The 16,301-nt window shown below is 50.8% G+C and overlaps 1 protein-coding gene across 1 annotated transcript in view; it reads left to right on the top strand.

The window, feature by feature from the left end:
• Positions 1-237: 237 nt before the first annotated feature.
• LOC119950697 (acrosin-binding protein-like) overlaps positions 238-16,301 on the top strand; it is a 31,189-nt gene continuing 15,125 nt past the window's right edge. The window contains exon 1 of the mRNA XM_038773348.1: positions 238-334. Within this exon, the coding sequence (XP_038629276.1) occupies positions 253-334 (82 nt within the window). The 5' untranslated portion in view covers positions 238-252. The remainder of the gene's footprint in view (positions 335-16,301) is intronic.

Below are 16,301 nucleotides of genomic sequence, written 5' to 3'. Positions count from 1 at the left end.
GTCCCTAATGTGTGTGTTCAAGGCTATGGATGGTGGGCTAAGATGAGGGAGGATCTGAGGGGGAGGGGGCTGGGGGAAGAAACCTCATGCAAAAGAGCAGGAACTAGCTGGGCAGAATGGAGTGTCCTGGTGACAGGGATGCTCTGTAACACTCAGGTTGGAGTACCCCATGATGTCACAAGCAAGGCAGCCATCATTTTGGCAGGGGAGAGGTTTAACCTCCGCCCTCTGACATCACTTCCTCGTGAGGTCATGGGCACATTTAGCGGTTTCCGTTCAAAGGAGGGAAGTCCAGTGCAGATGAGATTGAGCTGGCGCATCGTCACCGTTTGTGGTACCTAATCCCCTGCCGTACTGTGTCCTGGGAGTGTTTGATGGGGACAGTGTGGAGGGAGCATTACTCTGTATCTAGCCCCGTGCTGTACCTGTCCTGGGAGTGTTTGATGGAGACAGTGTAGAAGGAGCTTTACTCTGTATCTAACCCCGTGCTATACCTGTCCTGGGAGTGTTTGATGGGGACAGTGTAGAGGGAGCTTTACTCTGTATCTAACCCTGTGCTGTACCTGTCCTGGGAGTGTTTGATGGGGACAGTGTAGAGGGAGCTTTACTCTGTATCTAACCCCGTGCTGTACCTGTCCTGGGAGTGTTTGATGGGGACAGTGTAGAGGGAGCTTTACTCTGTATCTAACCCCGTGCTGTACCTGTCCTGGGACTTTTTGGTGGGGACAGTGTAGAGGGAGCTTTACTCTGTATCTAACCCCGTGCTGTGCCTGTCCTGGGAGTGTTTGGTGGGGACAGTGTAGAGGGAGCTTTACTCTGTATCTAACCCCGTGCTGTACCTGTCCTCGGAGTATTTGGTGGGGACAGTGTAGAGCACTAAAGGGACTGATGTGTAAATTCTGGATGGATGGGTTATTGCGTCACTTTACCAATAATTTCAAAAAGTGGTGTTAAAAAAATAAACACTTGCTGAATGAAAGTGAAGGAATGTCACAGCAAGAAGTAATCGATCAAACTAATCCGAGTGTGAGGGTCAGTGTGTGAACATCTGACCTAATGGTGGTACGGTAGCACAGTGTTTAGTATTGCTGCTTCACAGCTCTAACGTCCCAGGGTCGATTCCCCGCTGGGTCACTGTCTGTGCGGAATCTGCACCTTCTCCCTGTGTCTGCGTGGGTTTCCTCCGGGTGCTCCGGGTTCCTCCCACAAGTCCTGAAAGACGTGCTGTTAGGTAATTTGGACATTCTGAATTCTCCCTCTGTGTACCCGAACAGGAACCGGAATGGGGCGACTCGGGGATTTTCACAGTAACTTCATTGCAGTGTTAATGTAAGCCTACTTACATTAAATAAAGATTATTGTATTATTATTATAATCCCAGCCTCAGTACTCACTCACTCACTCACTGACTCTCACATGCTCACTCTCTCTCTCTCTATCTATCTCACTTTCTATCTCTCATTCACCCACTCCATCACACCCTGACTCCCTCACTCTTTGTCACTTTCTCAGTCTCTCTCTCCTCAACTCTCTCACACTCTCATCCACTCTCTCTTGCAGTCACTCACTCTCACTCTCTGTCTCACTCCCTCAATCTCACTCCCTCACTCTCTCACTCCCTCACTCTCTCACTCCCTCACTCTCTCACTCCCTCACTCTCTCTCATCATCTGATCATCTGATTCCCATTAACATGTCCCATCACCTGCTTAGGCAGGACGAAATTCAATCCCTCATAAATTATCTACTCTCTGGGAATCTCCAGCAATACCTCTAAACAATATCCTATTCGCCATCCCTCTGAAAACAAATAAATGATTAAAATGAATTGTCCCACACCTTTTATGCCTCTTTATTAATAGCTTGCATAGCTATTACACAGCCCGTATGAATTTTGAACCAGGGTTTTTAATGACATTATTACCGCAAATAGGAACTGTAACATCGAGCAATTTATACATTCATTACGCCTCCCTCCTTGAAAAAGTGAACCAACAATAAAAAATGGCTTCATTTTCCGAAACCTTTTCAACTTTAAATACTACTCATCGCTAAAACTATCATTACTCATATCTCGTCATATAAGAGTTTCTATATTTATCATTCTCTCACTCCTTCATTCTATTATTCTCATTCTCTCTAAATCTCACTCTCTCTAACTCTCTCTCACTTGCTCTCTAACTCAGTCTTTTACTTTATCAATATCTCTGTCTCTCTCACACTCTCACTGTCTCTCTTTGTTCCTCATTCTCTCTGTCCCTCACTAGCTCTCCCTCACTCTTCATCCAGTCTATCTATCACTCACACCCTCTCTCAAACTCTCTCTCACTTGCTCTCTAACTCAATCTTTCACTTTTTCACTCTGTCTATCACACTCTCACTCTCTCTCACTCTCTCTCACTCTGTCCCTCATTCTCTCTGTCTCTCACTCTTTCTCACTCTCTTCCTCACTCATACACTCACTCGTTCACTCACACATTTACTCAGCCCATCTCTCTATCACTCACTCTCTCTCACTTTCTCACTCACTCCTATTTACTCGTGCTCTCACTCTCTCAATCTCTCACTCTCTCTGTCTCATTCTCTCTCTCTAATTCTCTCTCACTCGCTCTCTAACTTTATCTTTCACTTTCTCTCTCTCCCTCTGTCTCTGTTTCCATCTTTCTCTGTCTCACTCTCTCTCTCACACACCCTCTTTCACTCTGTGGTGATCCACTGTGTGCACCTGTATTAGGTGATGTACGGTAGTACCTATACTACAGGTTTGCCGGTAGCCCCTGCCGGCTAGCTCCGCCCACAAGGAGCCGTATAAATATGCATGACTCCTCCTGATCAGCCATTCTGCCAGCTGCAGCAGGAGGCCACGCATCTGACTGTAATAAAGCCACATTTGTACCAATCTGAGTCTTTCGTGCAATTGATCGTGCATCAATTTATTACAGTCAGATTTTCTACATTATGGATGTCAGGATCAAACCAGATCGCCTGCAGCTGGATCCGCACTCGCCAGATGCCAGAAAGGACTTTAATCACTGGCTGGCTTGTTTTGAGACTTACATCAACGCTGCGACCCCCACGCCGACGGAAGCTCAGAAGATCCAAGTTCTATACTCCAGGTTGAGCTCCAGCATGTTCCCGCTGATCCAGGATGCCCTGAGTTACGTGGAAGCGATGGCACTCCTTAAAGAGAACTACGCTCAGAAGACGAACGCTCTATTCGCAAGCCATGTACTCGCCACTCGCGTACAACTACCTGGTGAGTCGATCGAAGACTTCTGGTGGGCCCTTATCCCACTCGTACGGGACTGTGACTGTCAGGCCGTCACGGCCACGGAACATTCCAATCTCCTCATGTGTGATGCATTCGTGACGGGGATTGCGTCGGACCCCATCCGACAATGACTGCTGGAAGGGGCCACGCTCGACCTAGCGGAGTCGAAAGCTTTAGCGCTTTCCATGATGGTCGCATCGCGCAACGTCCAATCCCACCCGCGGCTCACCCCTCCTACTCCTCTTGGACCCCGCAAACGACCCCCCCCCCCGACTGGGGCCACTCCTGCTCAATATGCCTGCGCTGCCCGCCACACCACACACTCTGGGGGTCCCCGCTGCTACTTCTGCGGCCAACAGAAGCACCCCCGCCAGCGCGGCCCAGCCCGCGCCGCCACCTGCAAATCCTGCGGTAAGAAGGGCCACTTTGCGGCGGTGTGCCAGGCCCGCGCAGTCGCTGCTATCGCGCCCGGATTCGCTCCTTACCCCAGCCAATCGCTCAATGGGCGCCGCCATATTCTGCTCCCGGGGCCACGTGCGACCAGTGGCTGCCGCCATCTTGCCCCGCCCCCACAACATGCGCACCATGGGCGCCGCCATCTTGCCCCACCCCTACAATGTGCGCTGCATGGGCGCCACCATCTTCTCCCCCACAGGTCCTCAGGACATCGCCATCGCCGCCATTTTGTCTCCCCCACGGGACTTGAACGCTGGATCCAGGTCGCCGACGCTCCCCATCTGAATCCTCGGACGACCACCCGCAGCTTGCCTCTATGACGCTGGACCAGTCCCGTCCTCATAACCTGGCCACCGCTTCGACGACAGTGCTAATCAACGGCCACGCAACCTCCTGCCTATTGGACACCGGGAGCACCGAAAGCTTCATCCACCCGGACACGGTAAGGCGGTGCTCTCTCGCGGTCCACCCCGCCAACCAACGGATCTCCCTGGCCTCTGGATCCCACTCTGTCTCGATCCGAGATTTCTGTGTCTCACTGTCCAAGGCGTAGAATTCAGTGGTTTCAGCCTCTACGTTCTCCCCAACCTCTGTGCTGTACTATTGCTGGGTCTGGATTTTCAATGTAACCTCCAGAGTCTCACCCTCAAATTCGGCGGGCCCCTACCCCCACTCACCGTTTGCGGCCTCACGACCCTCAAGGTTGACCCTCCCTCCCTCTTTGCCAATCTAACTGTAGATTGCAAGCCCGTCGCCACCAGGAGCAGACGGTACAGCGCCCAGGACAAGGCCTTCATAAGAACATAAGAACATAAGAACATAAGAACTAGGAGCAGGAGTAGGCCATCTGGCCCCTCGAGCCTGCTCCGCCATTAAATTAGATCATGACTGATCTTTTGTGGACTCAGCTCCACTTTCCGGCCCGAACACCATAACCCTTAATCCCTTTATTCCTCAAAAAACTATCTATCTTTACCTTAAAAACATGTAATGAAGGAGCCTCAACTGCTTCACTGGGCAAGGAATTCCATAGATTCACAACCCTTTGGGTGAAGACGTTCCTCCTAAACTCAGTCCTAAATCTACTTCCCCTTATTTTGAGGCTATGCCCCCTAGTTCTGCTGTCACCCGCCAGTGGAAACAACCTGCCCGCATCTATCCTATCTATTCCCTTCATAATTTTAAATGTTTCTATAAGATCCCCCCTCATCCTTCTAAATTCCAACGAGTACAGTCCCAGTCTACTCAACCTCTCCTCATAATCCAACCCCTTCAGCTCTGGGATTAACCTAGTGAATCTCCTCTGCACACCCTCCAGCGCCAGTACGTCCTTTCTCAAGTAAGGAGACCAAAACTGAACACAATACTCCAGGTGTGGCCGCACTAACACCTTATACAATTGCAACATAACCTCCCTAGTCTTAAACTCCATCCCTCTAGCAATGAAGGACAAAATTCCATTCGCCTTCTTAATCATCTGTTGCACTTGTAAACCAACCTTCTGTGACTCATGCACTAGCACACCCAAGTCTCTCTGAACAGCGGCATGCTTTAATATTTTATCGTTTAAATAATAATCCCGTTTGCTGTTATTCCTACCAAAATGGATAACCTCACATTTGTCAACATTGTATTCCATCTGCCAGACCCGAGCCCATTCACTTAACCTATCCAAATCCCTCTGCAGACTTCCAGTATCCTCTGCACTTTTCGCTTTACCACTCATCTTAGTGTCATCTGCAAACTTGGACACATTGCCCTTGGTCCCCAACTCCAAATCATCTATGTAAATTGTGAACAATTGTGGGCCCAACACGGATCCCTGAGGGACACCACTAGCTACTGATTGCCAACCAGAGAAACACCCATTTATCCCAACTCTTTGCTTTCTATTAATTAACCAATCCTCTATCCATGCTACTACTTTACCCTTAATGCCATGCATCTTTATCTTATGCAGCAACCTTTTGTGTGGCACCTTGTCAAAGGCTTTCTGGAAATCCAGATATACCACATCCATCGGCTCCCCGTTATCTACTGCACTGGTAATGTCCTCAAAAAATTCCACTAAATTAGTTAGGCATGACCTGCCTTTAACGAACCCATGCTGCGTTTGCCCAATGGGACAATTTCTATCTAGATGCCTCGCAATTTCTTCCTTGATGATAGATTCCAGCATCTTCCCTATTACCGAAGTTAAACTCACTGGCCTATAATTTCCTGCTTTCTGCCTACCTCCTTTTTTAAACAGTGGTGTCACGCTTGCTAATTTCCAATCCACCGGGACCACCCCAGAGTCTAGTGAATTTTGGTAAATTATCACTAGTGCATCTGCAATTTCCCTAGCCATCTCTTTTAGCACTCTGGGATGCATTCCATCAGGGCCAGGAGACTTGTCTACCTTTAGCCCCATTAGCTTGCCCATCACTCCCTCCTTAGTGATAACAATCCTCTCAAGGTCCTCACCTGTCATAGCCTCATTTCTATCAGTCGCTGGCATGTTATTTGTGTCTTCCACTGTGAAGACCGACCCAAAAAACCATCAGGTCCGAAGTCCAGCGGCTGCTTCGGGAGGGTGTTATCGAGGCCAGCAACAGCCCTTGGAGAGCCCAAGTGGTAGTGGTTAAAACTGGGGAGAAACACAGGATGGTCGTGGACTACAGCCAGACCATCAACCGGTACACGCAGCTCGACGCATAGCCCCGTACCGTCTCCACACCGCCTCTCTCCTCAACCTCACCTATAACAAGGAGATGTGCGTGTTCAGCACCAACCGCCTAGCCATCCTCAGCTACGTAGTTCAAAACGGACTCCTGGGGCCCGACCCCGACCGCATGCGCCCCCTCATGGAGCTCCCCCTCCCCCACTGCCCCAAGGCCCTCAAACGCTGCCTTGGGTTCTTCTCCTACTACGCCCAGTGGGTCCCAAACTACGCAGACAAGGCCCGCCCACTTATACAGTCCACTCAATTTCCCCTCACGGCCGAGGCACAACATGCCTTCGCCCGTATTAGAGCAGACATAGCCAAGGCCGGGATGCACGCAGTAAATGAGACACTGCCCTTTCAAGTAGAGAGCGACGCTTCAGATGTCGCCCTTGCCGCCACTCTAAACCAGGCAGGCAGACCCGTGGCATTCTTTTCCCGCACCCTTCATGCCTCAGAAATTCAACATTCGTCTGTTGAAAAGGAGCCCCAGGCTATCGTTGAAGCTGTGCGGCATTGGCGGCATTACCTGGCCGGCAGGGGATTCACTCTCCTCACTGACCAACGGTCGGTAGCCTTCATGTTCAACAACACGCAGCGGGGCAAGAGCAAAAATGGTAAAATCTTGCGGTGGAGAATCGAGCTCTCCACCTACAATTACGAGATTTTGTATCGCCCCGGTAAGCTCAACGAGCCCCCAGATGCCCTATCCCGAGGTACATGTGCCAGTGCACAGGTGGACCGACTCTGTGCCCAGCACGACAGCCTTTGTCACCCGGGAGTCACTCGGTTGTACCACCTAATCAAAGCCCGCAATCTGCCCTACTCCGTCGAGGAAGTACGGACAGTCACCAGAGACTGCCAGGTCTGTGCTGAGTGCAAGCCGCACTTCTACCGGCTGGACCGCGCGCGCCTGGTGAAAGCCTCCCGCCCCTTTGAACGCCTCAGCGTGGACTTCAAAGGGCCCCTTCCCTCTACCGACCGCAACACCTACATCCTTAGTGTGGTCGATGAATTCTCCAGGTTCCCCTTCGCCATCCCATGCCCGGATATGACGTCTGCCACCATCATCAAGGCCCTCAACTCCATCTTCGCTCTGTTCAGTTTCCCCGACTACATCCACAGTGACAGGGGATCCTCATTCATGAGCGATGAGCTGCGTCAGTTCCTGCCCAGCAGGGGTATCGCCTCCAGCAGGACAACCAGCTACAACCCCCAGGGAAATGGGCAGGTAGAGAGGGAGAACGGGACGGTATGGAGGGCTGTCCAGCTGGCCCTACGGTCCAGGAACCTCCCTGCCGCTCGCTGGCAGCAGGTCCTCCCTGATACACTACACTCCACACGGTCTCTACTGTGCACCGCCACAAATAACACACCCCTTGAACGTGTTTTTACCTTCCCTAGGAAGTCCACATCCGGGGTGTCGCTCCCGACTTGTCTCGCTGCTCCAGGACCGGTCCTGCTCCGTAGGCGTGTACGACTCAACAAGGCGGACCCCTTGGTGGACAGGGTACACTTGCTCCACGCCAACCCCCAGTATGCCTATTTGGAGTTCCCTGACGGCCGCCAGGATACGGTCTCACTCAGGGACCTGGCTCCCTCAGGTTCCACTCCCACAGACTTCTCCACCCACGCGCCACCCTCCCCTCCCCCGGCGCTCCCAACATCAGCCCCACCAGGTCCATCCCTCCTTCCCCTGCCCACGCTAGAGGACAAGGAAGATTTCGACACGCTCCCGGAGTCATCCAACTACTGGCCAGCACCAACACTGCTGGCACCGACGCTGTCGACGCCGACACCGCCAGTACCGACATCGCCACCACTGCTCCGTCGCTCCCAGCGAACCGTCAAACCACCGGACAGGCTTAACCTCTGACGGGCACCAGACTACAAGATGGACATATACATTTTTCCCCCTCCCCTCTGTAAATAATTCACAATTCTGTATATAGTTCCACGCCACCCCTTTCGGACTCATTTTTAACAGGGGGTGAATGTGGTGATCCACTGTGTTAACTGTGTGCACATGTATTAGGGGATATACGGTAGTACCTATACTACAGGTTTGCCGGTAGCCCCTGCCGGCTAGCTCCGCCCACAAGGAGCCGTATAAATATGCATGACTCCTCCTGATCAGCCATTCTGCCAGCTGCAGTAGGAGGCCACGCATCTGACTATAATAAAGCCTCTGTTGTACCAAGAACAAAGAACAAAGAACAAAGAAAATTACAGCACAGGAACAGGCCCTTCGGCCCTCCCAGCCTGCGCCAATCCAGATCCTTTATCTAAACCTGTTGCCTATTTTCCAAGGTCTACTTCTCTCTGTTCCCCACCTGTTCATATATCTGTCCAGATGCATCTAAAATGATGCTATCGTGCCCGCCTCTACCACCTCCGCTGGCAAAGCATTCCAGGCACCCACCACCCTCTGTGTAAAACACTTTCCACGCACATCTCCCTTAAACTTTCCCCCTCTCACCTTGAAATCTTGACCCCTTGTAATTGACACCCCCACTCTTGGAAAAAGCTTGTTGCTATCTACCCTGTCCATACCTCTCATAATTTTGTAGACCTCAATCAGGTCTCCCCTCAACCTCCGTCTTTCCAATGAAAACAATCCTAATCTACTCAACCTTCATAGCTAGCACCCTCCATACCAGGCAACATTCTGGTGAACCTCCTCTGCACCTTATCCAAAGCATCCACATCCTTCTGGTAATGTGGCGATCAGAACTGCACGCAGTATTCCAAATGTGGCCGAACCAAAGTCCTATACAACTGTAACATGACCTACCAATCCCAGTCTTTCGTTCAATTGATAGTGCATTACACTCTGTCCCTCAATCTCACAATCCCTCATCCTCTCACTCACTCTCTTGCTCCCTCTCAATCTCACTCCCTCTTTCTTTCTCTCAATCTCTCTCACTCTCACTGTCTTACTCTGTCCCTGTCTCTGAGTCGCACTCTTTCACTCACTCACTCATTCTCATGCTCTCTCCCAATCTCTCACTTTCTCACTCTGTCTCATTCCGAGTCTCAATGGCACTATCTCTCTCTCTCTCTCTCACCCTCACACTCTCTCACCCTCTCCCTCATTCTCACTCTCTTAAAGTGTATAATTGTTTCACACTCTCTCCCACTCTCAACTTGACCTTTTACTCTCACTTTCTCTCCTTCACTGTCTCTCACTTTCTCTCTCTTGCTCTCCCTATCTCTCAATATCACTAACTCACTCACTCACTCTCTCATGCTCTGCGCTCACTCCTGTTCTCTCTATCACTCTCTCATGCTCTCACTTTGTCACTCTCTATCCTCACTCCCGCACTGTCTCTTGCGCACTCTCCCCCTTCCGCACACTCTCTCTACTGCACTCTCTCTCCCACACTCTCTCTCTCCCACACTCTCTCTCTCTCGCACTCTCTCTCCTGCACTCTCTCTCCCTTGCATCTCCCTCTCCCACACTCTCTCTCTCTCTCTCGCACTCGCTCTCCTGCACTCTCTCTCCTGTGCACACTCTCTCCCCCGCACTCTCTCTCTCTCTCGCACTCTCTCTCCTGCACTCTCTCTCCCGTGCATCTCTCTCTCCCACACTCTCTCTCTCTCTCTCGCACGCTCTCTCCTGCACTCTCTCGCCCGTGCATCTCTCTCTCCCACAGTCTCTCTCTCTCGCACTCTCTCTCCTGCACTCTCTCGCCCGTGCATCTCTCTCTCCCACACTCTCTCTCTCTCGCACTCTCTCTCCTGCACTCTCTCTCCTGTGCACACTCTCTCTCCCCCACACTCTCTCTCGCACTCTCTCTCCTGCACTCTCTCTCCCGTGCATCTCTCTCTCCCACACTCTCTCTCTCTCTCGCACTCTCTCTCCTGCACTCTCTCTCCTGTGCACACTCTCTCTCCCCCACACTCTCTCTCACACTCTCTCTCCTGCACTCTCTCTCCCGTGCATCTCTCTCTCCCACACTCTCTCTCTCGCACTCTCTCTCTCGCACTCTCTCCTGTGCACACTCTCTCTCCCACACTGCCTGGCTCTCTTCCATACACTCTCTCCTGCACTCTCTCTCTCAGAATCATAGAATCATAGCATCCCTAAAGTGCAGAAGGAGGCCATTCGGCCCATCCAGCACGCACTGACCCTCTGAAGGAGCACCCTACCTAGGCCCATGGCCCCACCCTATCCCCGTAATTAGGTATTTCCATTCAACTATGACGAAGGCCTTTTCTGTGTCCAGGTAGATGATCACCTCAGGTGTTCTCTCCCCGGATGGGGTCAGAATCATATTCAGCAGCTGTCTGATGTTCACAGTTAGCTGTCTACCTTTAAGAAAGCCTGTCTTGTCCTCTGTGACCACATCTGGTACGCAGTTCTCCAGTCTCTTGGCCAGGACTTTTACGAGTATTTTCGCGTCCACATAGAGGTACAAATATGTAAACAGATTATGGAAAGATGTAGGAACAACAGGGTGGTGGTGATAGGAGATTTTAATTTTCCCAACATTGACTGGGATAGACTTAGTGTCAGAGGTCTAGATGGAGTAGAATTTGTAAGGAGCATCCAGGAGAGTTTTTTAGAGCAGTATGTAAATAGTCCAACTCGGGAAGGGGCCATACTGGACCTGGTGTTGGGGAATGAGCCCGGCCAGGTGGTTGAAGTTTCAGTCAGGGATTACTTTGGGAATAGTGATCACAATTCCGTAAGTTTTAGAATACTCATGGACAAAGACGAGAGTGATCCTCAAGGAAGAGTGCTAAATTAGAGAAAGGCAGAGTATAACAAAATTCGGCAGGAGTTGGGGAATGTGGATTGGGAACAGCTGTTTGAAGGTAAATCCACATTTGATATGTGGGGGGCCTTTAAAGAGAGGTTGATTAGAGTGCAGGACAGACATGTCCCTGTGAAAATGAGGGACAGAAATGGTAAGATTAGGGAACCATGGATGACAGGTGAAATTGTGAGACTAACTAAGGGGAAAAAGGAAGCATACATAAGGTCTAGGCGACTGAAGACAGACAAAGCTTTGGAAGAATATCGGGAATGTAGGACCAATCTGAAACGAGGAATCAAGAGGGCTAAAAGGGGTCATGAAATATCTTTAGCAAACAGGATTAAGGAAAATCCCAAAGCCTTTTATTCATATATAAGGAGCAAGAGGGTAATAGAGAAAGGGTTGGCCCACTTAAGGACAAAGGAGGAAAGTTATGCATGGAGTCAGAGAAAATGGGTGAGATTATCAACGAGTACTTTGCATCGGTATTCACCGAGGAGAGGGACATGACGGATGTTGAGGTTAGGGATAGATGTTTGATTACGCTAGGTCAAGTCGGCATAAGGAGGGGGAATGTGATTCTCAAAGGCATTAAGGTGGACAAGTCCCCAGGTCCGGATGGGATCTATCCCAGGTTACTGAGGGAAGTGAGAGAGGAAATAGCTGGGGCCTTAACAGATATCTTTGCAGCATCCTTGAACACGGGTAAGGTACCAGAGGATTGGAGAATTGCTAATGTTGTCCCCTTGTTTAAGAAGGGTAGCAGTGATAATCCAGGTAATTATAGACCGGTGAGCCTGACGTCAGTGGTAGGGAAGCTGCTGGAGAAGATACTGAGGGATGGGATCTATTCCCATTTGGATGAAAATGGGCTTATCAGTGATAGGCAACATGGTTTTGTGCAGGGAAGGTCATGTCTTACCAACTTAATGGAATTCTTTGAGGAAGTGACAAAGTTGATTGTTGAGGGAAGGGCTGTAGATGTCATATACATGGACTTCAGTAAGGCATTTGATAAGGTTCCACATGGTAGGCTGATGGAGAAAGTGAAGTCTCATGGGGTCCAGGGTGTACTAGCTAGATGGATAAAGAACTGGCTGGGCAACAGGAGACAGAGAGTAGTGGTGGAAGGGAGTTTCTCAAAATGGAGAACTGTGGCCAGTGGTGTTCCACAGGGATCCGTGCTGGGACCATTGTTGTTTGTGATATACGTAAATGATCTGGAGGAAGGTATAGGTGGTCTGATTAGCAAGTTTGCAGATAACACTAAGATTGGTGGAGTAGGGCAGCACGGTGGCCTAGTGGTTAGCACAGCTGCCTCACGGCGCTGAGGTCCCAGGTTCGATCCCGGCTCTGGGTCACTGTCCGTGTGGAGTTTGCACATTCTCCCCGTGTCTGCGTGGGTTTCACCCCCACAACCCAAAAATGTGTAGAGTAGGTGGATTGGTCACACTAAATTGCCCCTTAATTGGAAAAAATAATTGGGTAATCTAAATTTATAAAAAAAAAAAGATTGGTGGAGTAGCAGATAGTGAAGGGGATTGTCAGAGAATACAGCAGAATATAGATAGATTGGAGAGTTGGGCAGAGAAATGGCAGGTGGAGTTCAATCCGGGCATATGCGAGGTGATGCATTTTGGAAGATCCAATTCAAGAGCAAACTATAAGGTAAATGGAAAAGCCCTGGGGAAAATTGATATACAGAGAGATCTGGGAGTTCAGGTCCATTGTACCCTGAAGGTGGCTGCACAGGTCGATAGAGTGGTCAAGAAGGCATACAGCATGCTTGCCTTCATCGGAAGAAAAGTACAAGAGTAGGCAGGTCATGTTACAGTTGTATAGGACTTTGGTTAGGCCACATTTGGAATACTGCGTGCAGTTCTGGTCGCCACATTACCAAAAGGATGTGGATGCTTTGGAGAAGGTGCAGAGGAGGTTCACCAGGATGTTGCCTGGTATGGAGGGTGCTAGCTATGAAGCGAGGTTGATTAGATTAGGATTATTTTCATTAGAAAGATGGAGGTTGAGGGGAGACCTGATTGAGGTCTACAAAATCATGAGAGGTATAGACAGGGTGGATAGCAAGAAGCTTTTTCCCAGAGTGGGGGACTCAATTACTAGGGGTCACGAGTTCAAGGTGAGAGGGGAAACGTTTAAGGGAGATATGCGTGGAAAGTTCTTTATGCAGAGGGTGGAGGGTGTCTGGAACGCATTGCCGGCAGAGGTGGTAGAGGCGGGCACGATATAGCGTCATTTAAGATGTATCTAGACAGATACATGAATGGGCAGGGAGCAGAGGGATACAGGTCCTTAGAAAATAGGCGACAGTTTTAGATAGGGGATCTGGATCGGCGCAGGCTTGGAGGGCCGAAGGGCCTGTTCCTGTGCTGTAATTTTTCTTTGTTCTTTGTTCACATTGAGTGGTGAAATAGGTCTGTATGATCTGCATTCCGTCGGGTCTTTGACTTTGGTAATCAGCAATATGGCGGCTTATGTTAGCATTGGAGGCAGGGTGCCCCTTGATAGTGAATCTGCCAACATCTCCTGCAGGCTGTAAGAGCTGTTGTGAATTTTCTGCAAAATTCCGCCCGGAACCCGTTGGGTCCCGGCACCTTCCCTGCCTGCATGGAATTGGTGCTCTCCATTACCTCGCCAAGTTCTATTGGTGCTTTCAGTTGCCTCCGCCTGTCCTTCCCCACAACTGGCATGTCCAGTTCATCAACAAACTGTTTCATTCCTGAGTCCCCGTTGGGGAACTCGGAGGTGTACAGTCCCTGGTAGAAGGCCTCAAATGTTTTGTTGACCTTTTTTTGATTCGGATACCAGTCCATCTCTGTCCTTTACCTGCGCCATTTCCCTCGTGGCTGCCTGCTTTCTCATTTGGTGAGCCAGTAGGCCTTCTCTCCGTGCTCATAAAATGTCCTCGGTGTCTGGTGGTGTTGGTACAATGCCTTCCTGGTGGAGAGCAAGTTAAAGCCCATCTGTAGCTTTTTCCTCTCTGCCAGAAGCTCTACGGTCGGGGCCTCTTCTGTCGGTAACCAGGATGGAGTCGATCCCCATAACCCAGTAACTCCACCCAACTTAGAACACTACCAGGCAATTTATCATGGCCAAGCCACCTAACCTGCACATCTTTTGGACTGTGGGATGAAACCGAAGCATCCAGGGGAACCCCAAGCAGAAACAGGAGAACGTACACATTCCACACAGTCACCCAAGGGCCCGAATCAAACCCAGGTTATTGGCACTGTGGTAACCCACTCTGCCACCATGCCAGCCTCTCCCGCACTCTCTCTCCCACACTCTCGCTCTCTCCTGCACTCTCACCCTCTCCTGCACTTTCTCTCCCGCACTCTGTCTCCCTCCCTCTCCCTCGCTCTCTCTCTCTCCCGGTCTCTCACTCACACTCACCACGTTAGTATTCATGGCTCCTCCAATCACAAATTGTTCCTTTGACACATTTGCTGGTAATGGGTACAGACGTAGGACAATCAGAATCCAACATGGTGGCGGTTGGTGTGAGGATTGAAACCGCTTGCAATTGGAGCAGCAGATGGACACTGGCTGAACCTCTCACTCCAATCTACCCACCCCACTGGCACACTGCACACTCAGCACCTCCACATTGTAGCCATGCTGGCCACGCAAAATGGACACTGAGCCAAACTAAAATGGAAGGCAGCAGGGAAAGCCTGTTTAGTAAGAACAGACAGCCTGCTCTCAACTAATTAGCATTTTGCAAGCAGCAAACCAGGGGCGAAATTCTCCGCCCCCCACGACGGGTGGGAGAATAGCGGGAGGGCCTTCCCGACTTTTTTGACGCCCTCCCGCTATTCTCCCACCCCCCCGCCGAAATCCCGACACGAATCGCTGCCGCCGTTTTTTTACGGCCGGCAGCGATTCACAGCTGTTAGAAGGGCCGAAGTCCCAGCCCTTTACGACCTTTTTACGAACGGCAAACACACCTGGTCCTGCCGTTCGTAAAAACGTCGTGACCACCTGGAAAAAAATAACCATGGCACCGATTGGCACGGCAGTACCACGGCCGTGCCAAGGGTGCCATGGGCCCGCGATCGGTGCCCACCGATCGCGGGCAGCGGGCCCGATGCCCGTGCACTATTTGTCCTTCCGCCGCCCCGCAGTATCAATACGCGGGGCGGCTGAGGGGCAACCCGGACCGCGCATGCGCGGGTTTCGCGCAAAAACGCAATGACGTCACCCGCGCATGCGCGGGTGGCGTCTTCCCACCTGCGCATGCGCGGCTGACGTCATATGACGCGTCAGCCGGCGCTAAGTCCGACAAGCGGGTTTAACGATTTTCGTTAAGCCCGACTTGTCGGAGCCTCCGACGTCGGGCTGCTAGCCCCGACGGGGGACCAGAATCGGTCCCCCGTCGGGAAGGGGCGCGATGCCGTAAAACCCGCCCGGGTTTTACGGCGGTTTGACGATTTTTCCCGTTTTGGGAGAATTTCGCCCCAGTTTTCTGGCCAGGTGCAGATCTCCAAGCCAAAGGTGTTAATGGCAAAGCGCTTAACATTCTGATGAGGCGGCCCAGATCCAGGCACACACAATGGCAACATTTCCATCTCAATGTAGCACTTAATTAGTGGAGTAGACAGGATGGCACCAGAGTAACAAATATCGAAACCACCCCCCAACATCGAGGAAAGCCCCGCATTGGAGGATTTCGAAGGTAGCCGTTTGGAAACGTTCCAATCGGTACCGAAAGGTAGAGCCCGCCTAGAAGGGGGCAAGGACATTAGAGAGGGGTATAAAAGCAAATTCCCCACAGAGCCCGGTCTGTTAAAACCCGTGCTCCGGCTCTGACTGACATCTTGCATCCTGACTCCAGCCGTTGAGCACCAGCCGCCGAAACCGTAAGTTCAACGCTCGCTACGCGATCCAAGCCCACTAGACTCCCAAGTACCAGAACGCTTGCTGAAGGCTGCAGTGCCAGACCAGGACGAAGGCCTCGTTCTCTGACCTTGCCTGTTCCTGTTAGATAAGTATTCTGTTCGCTTAAGTTTAGTTATAGCTTAGTCTCTTAGTGTGTGCATGAGTATTTATTATAACTGTATAATAAATATTGATCGTTTGAACTTTACTAA

This window comes from Scyliorhinus canicula, chromosome 16 (genome assembly GCF_902713615.1).
Source record: "Scyliorhinus canicula chromosome 16, sScyCan1.1, whole genome shotgun sequence".
Taxonomy (NCBI): Eukaryota; Metazoa; Chordata; class Chondrichthyes; order Carcharhiniformes; family Scyliorhinidae; genus Scyliorhinus; species Scyliorhinus canicula.
The sequence above is the reverse complement of the archived record's forward strand: the minus strand, read 5'-3'. Positions and strand labels throughout refer to the sequence as shown.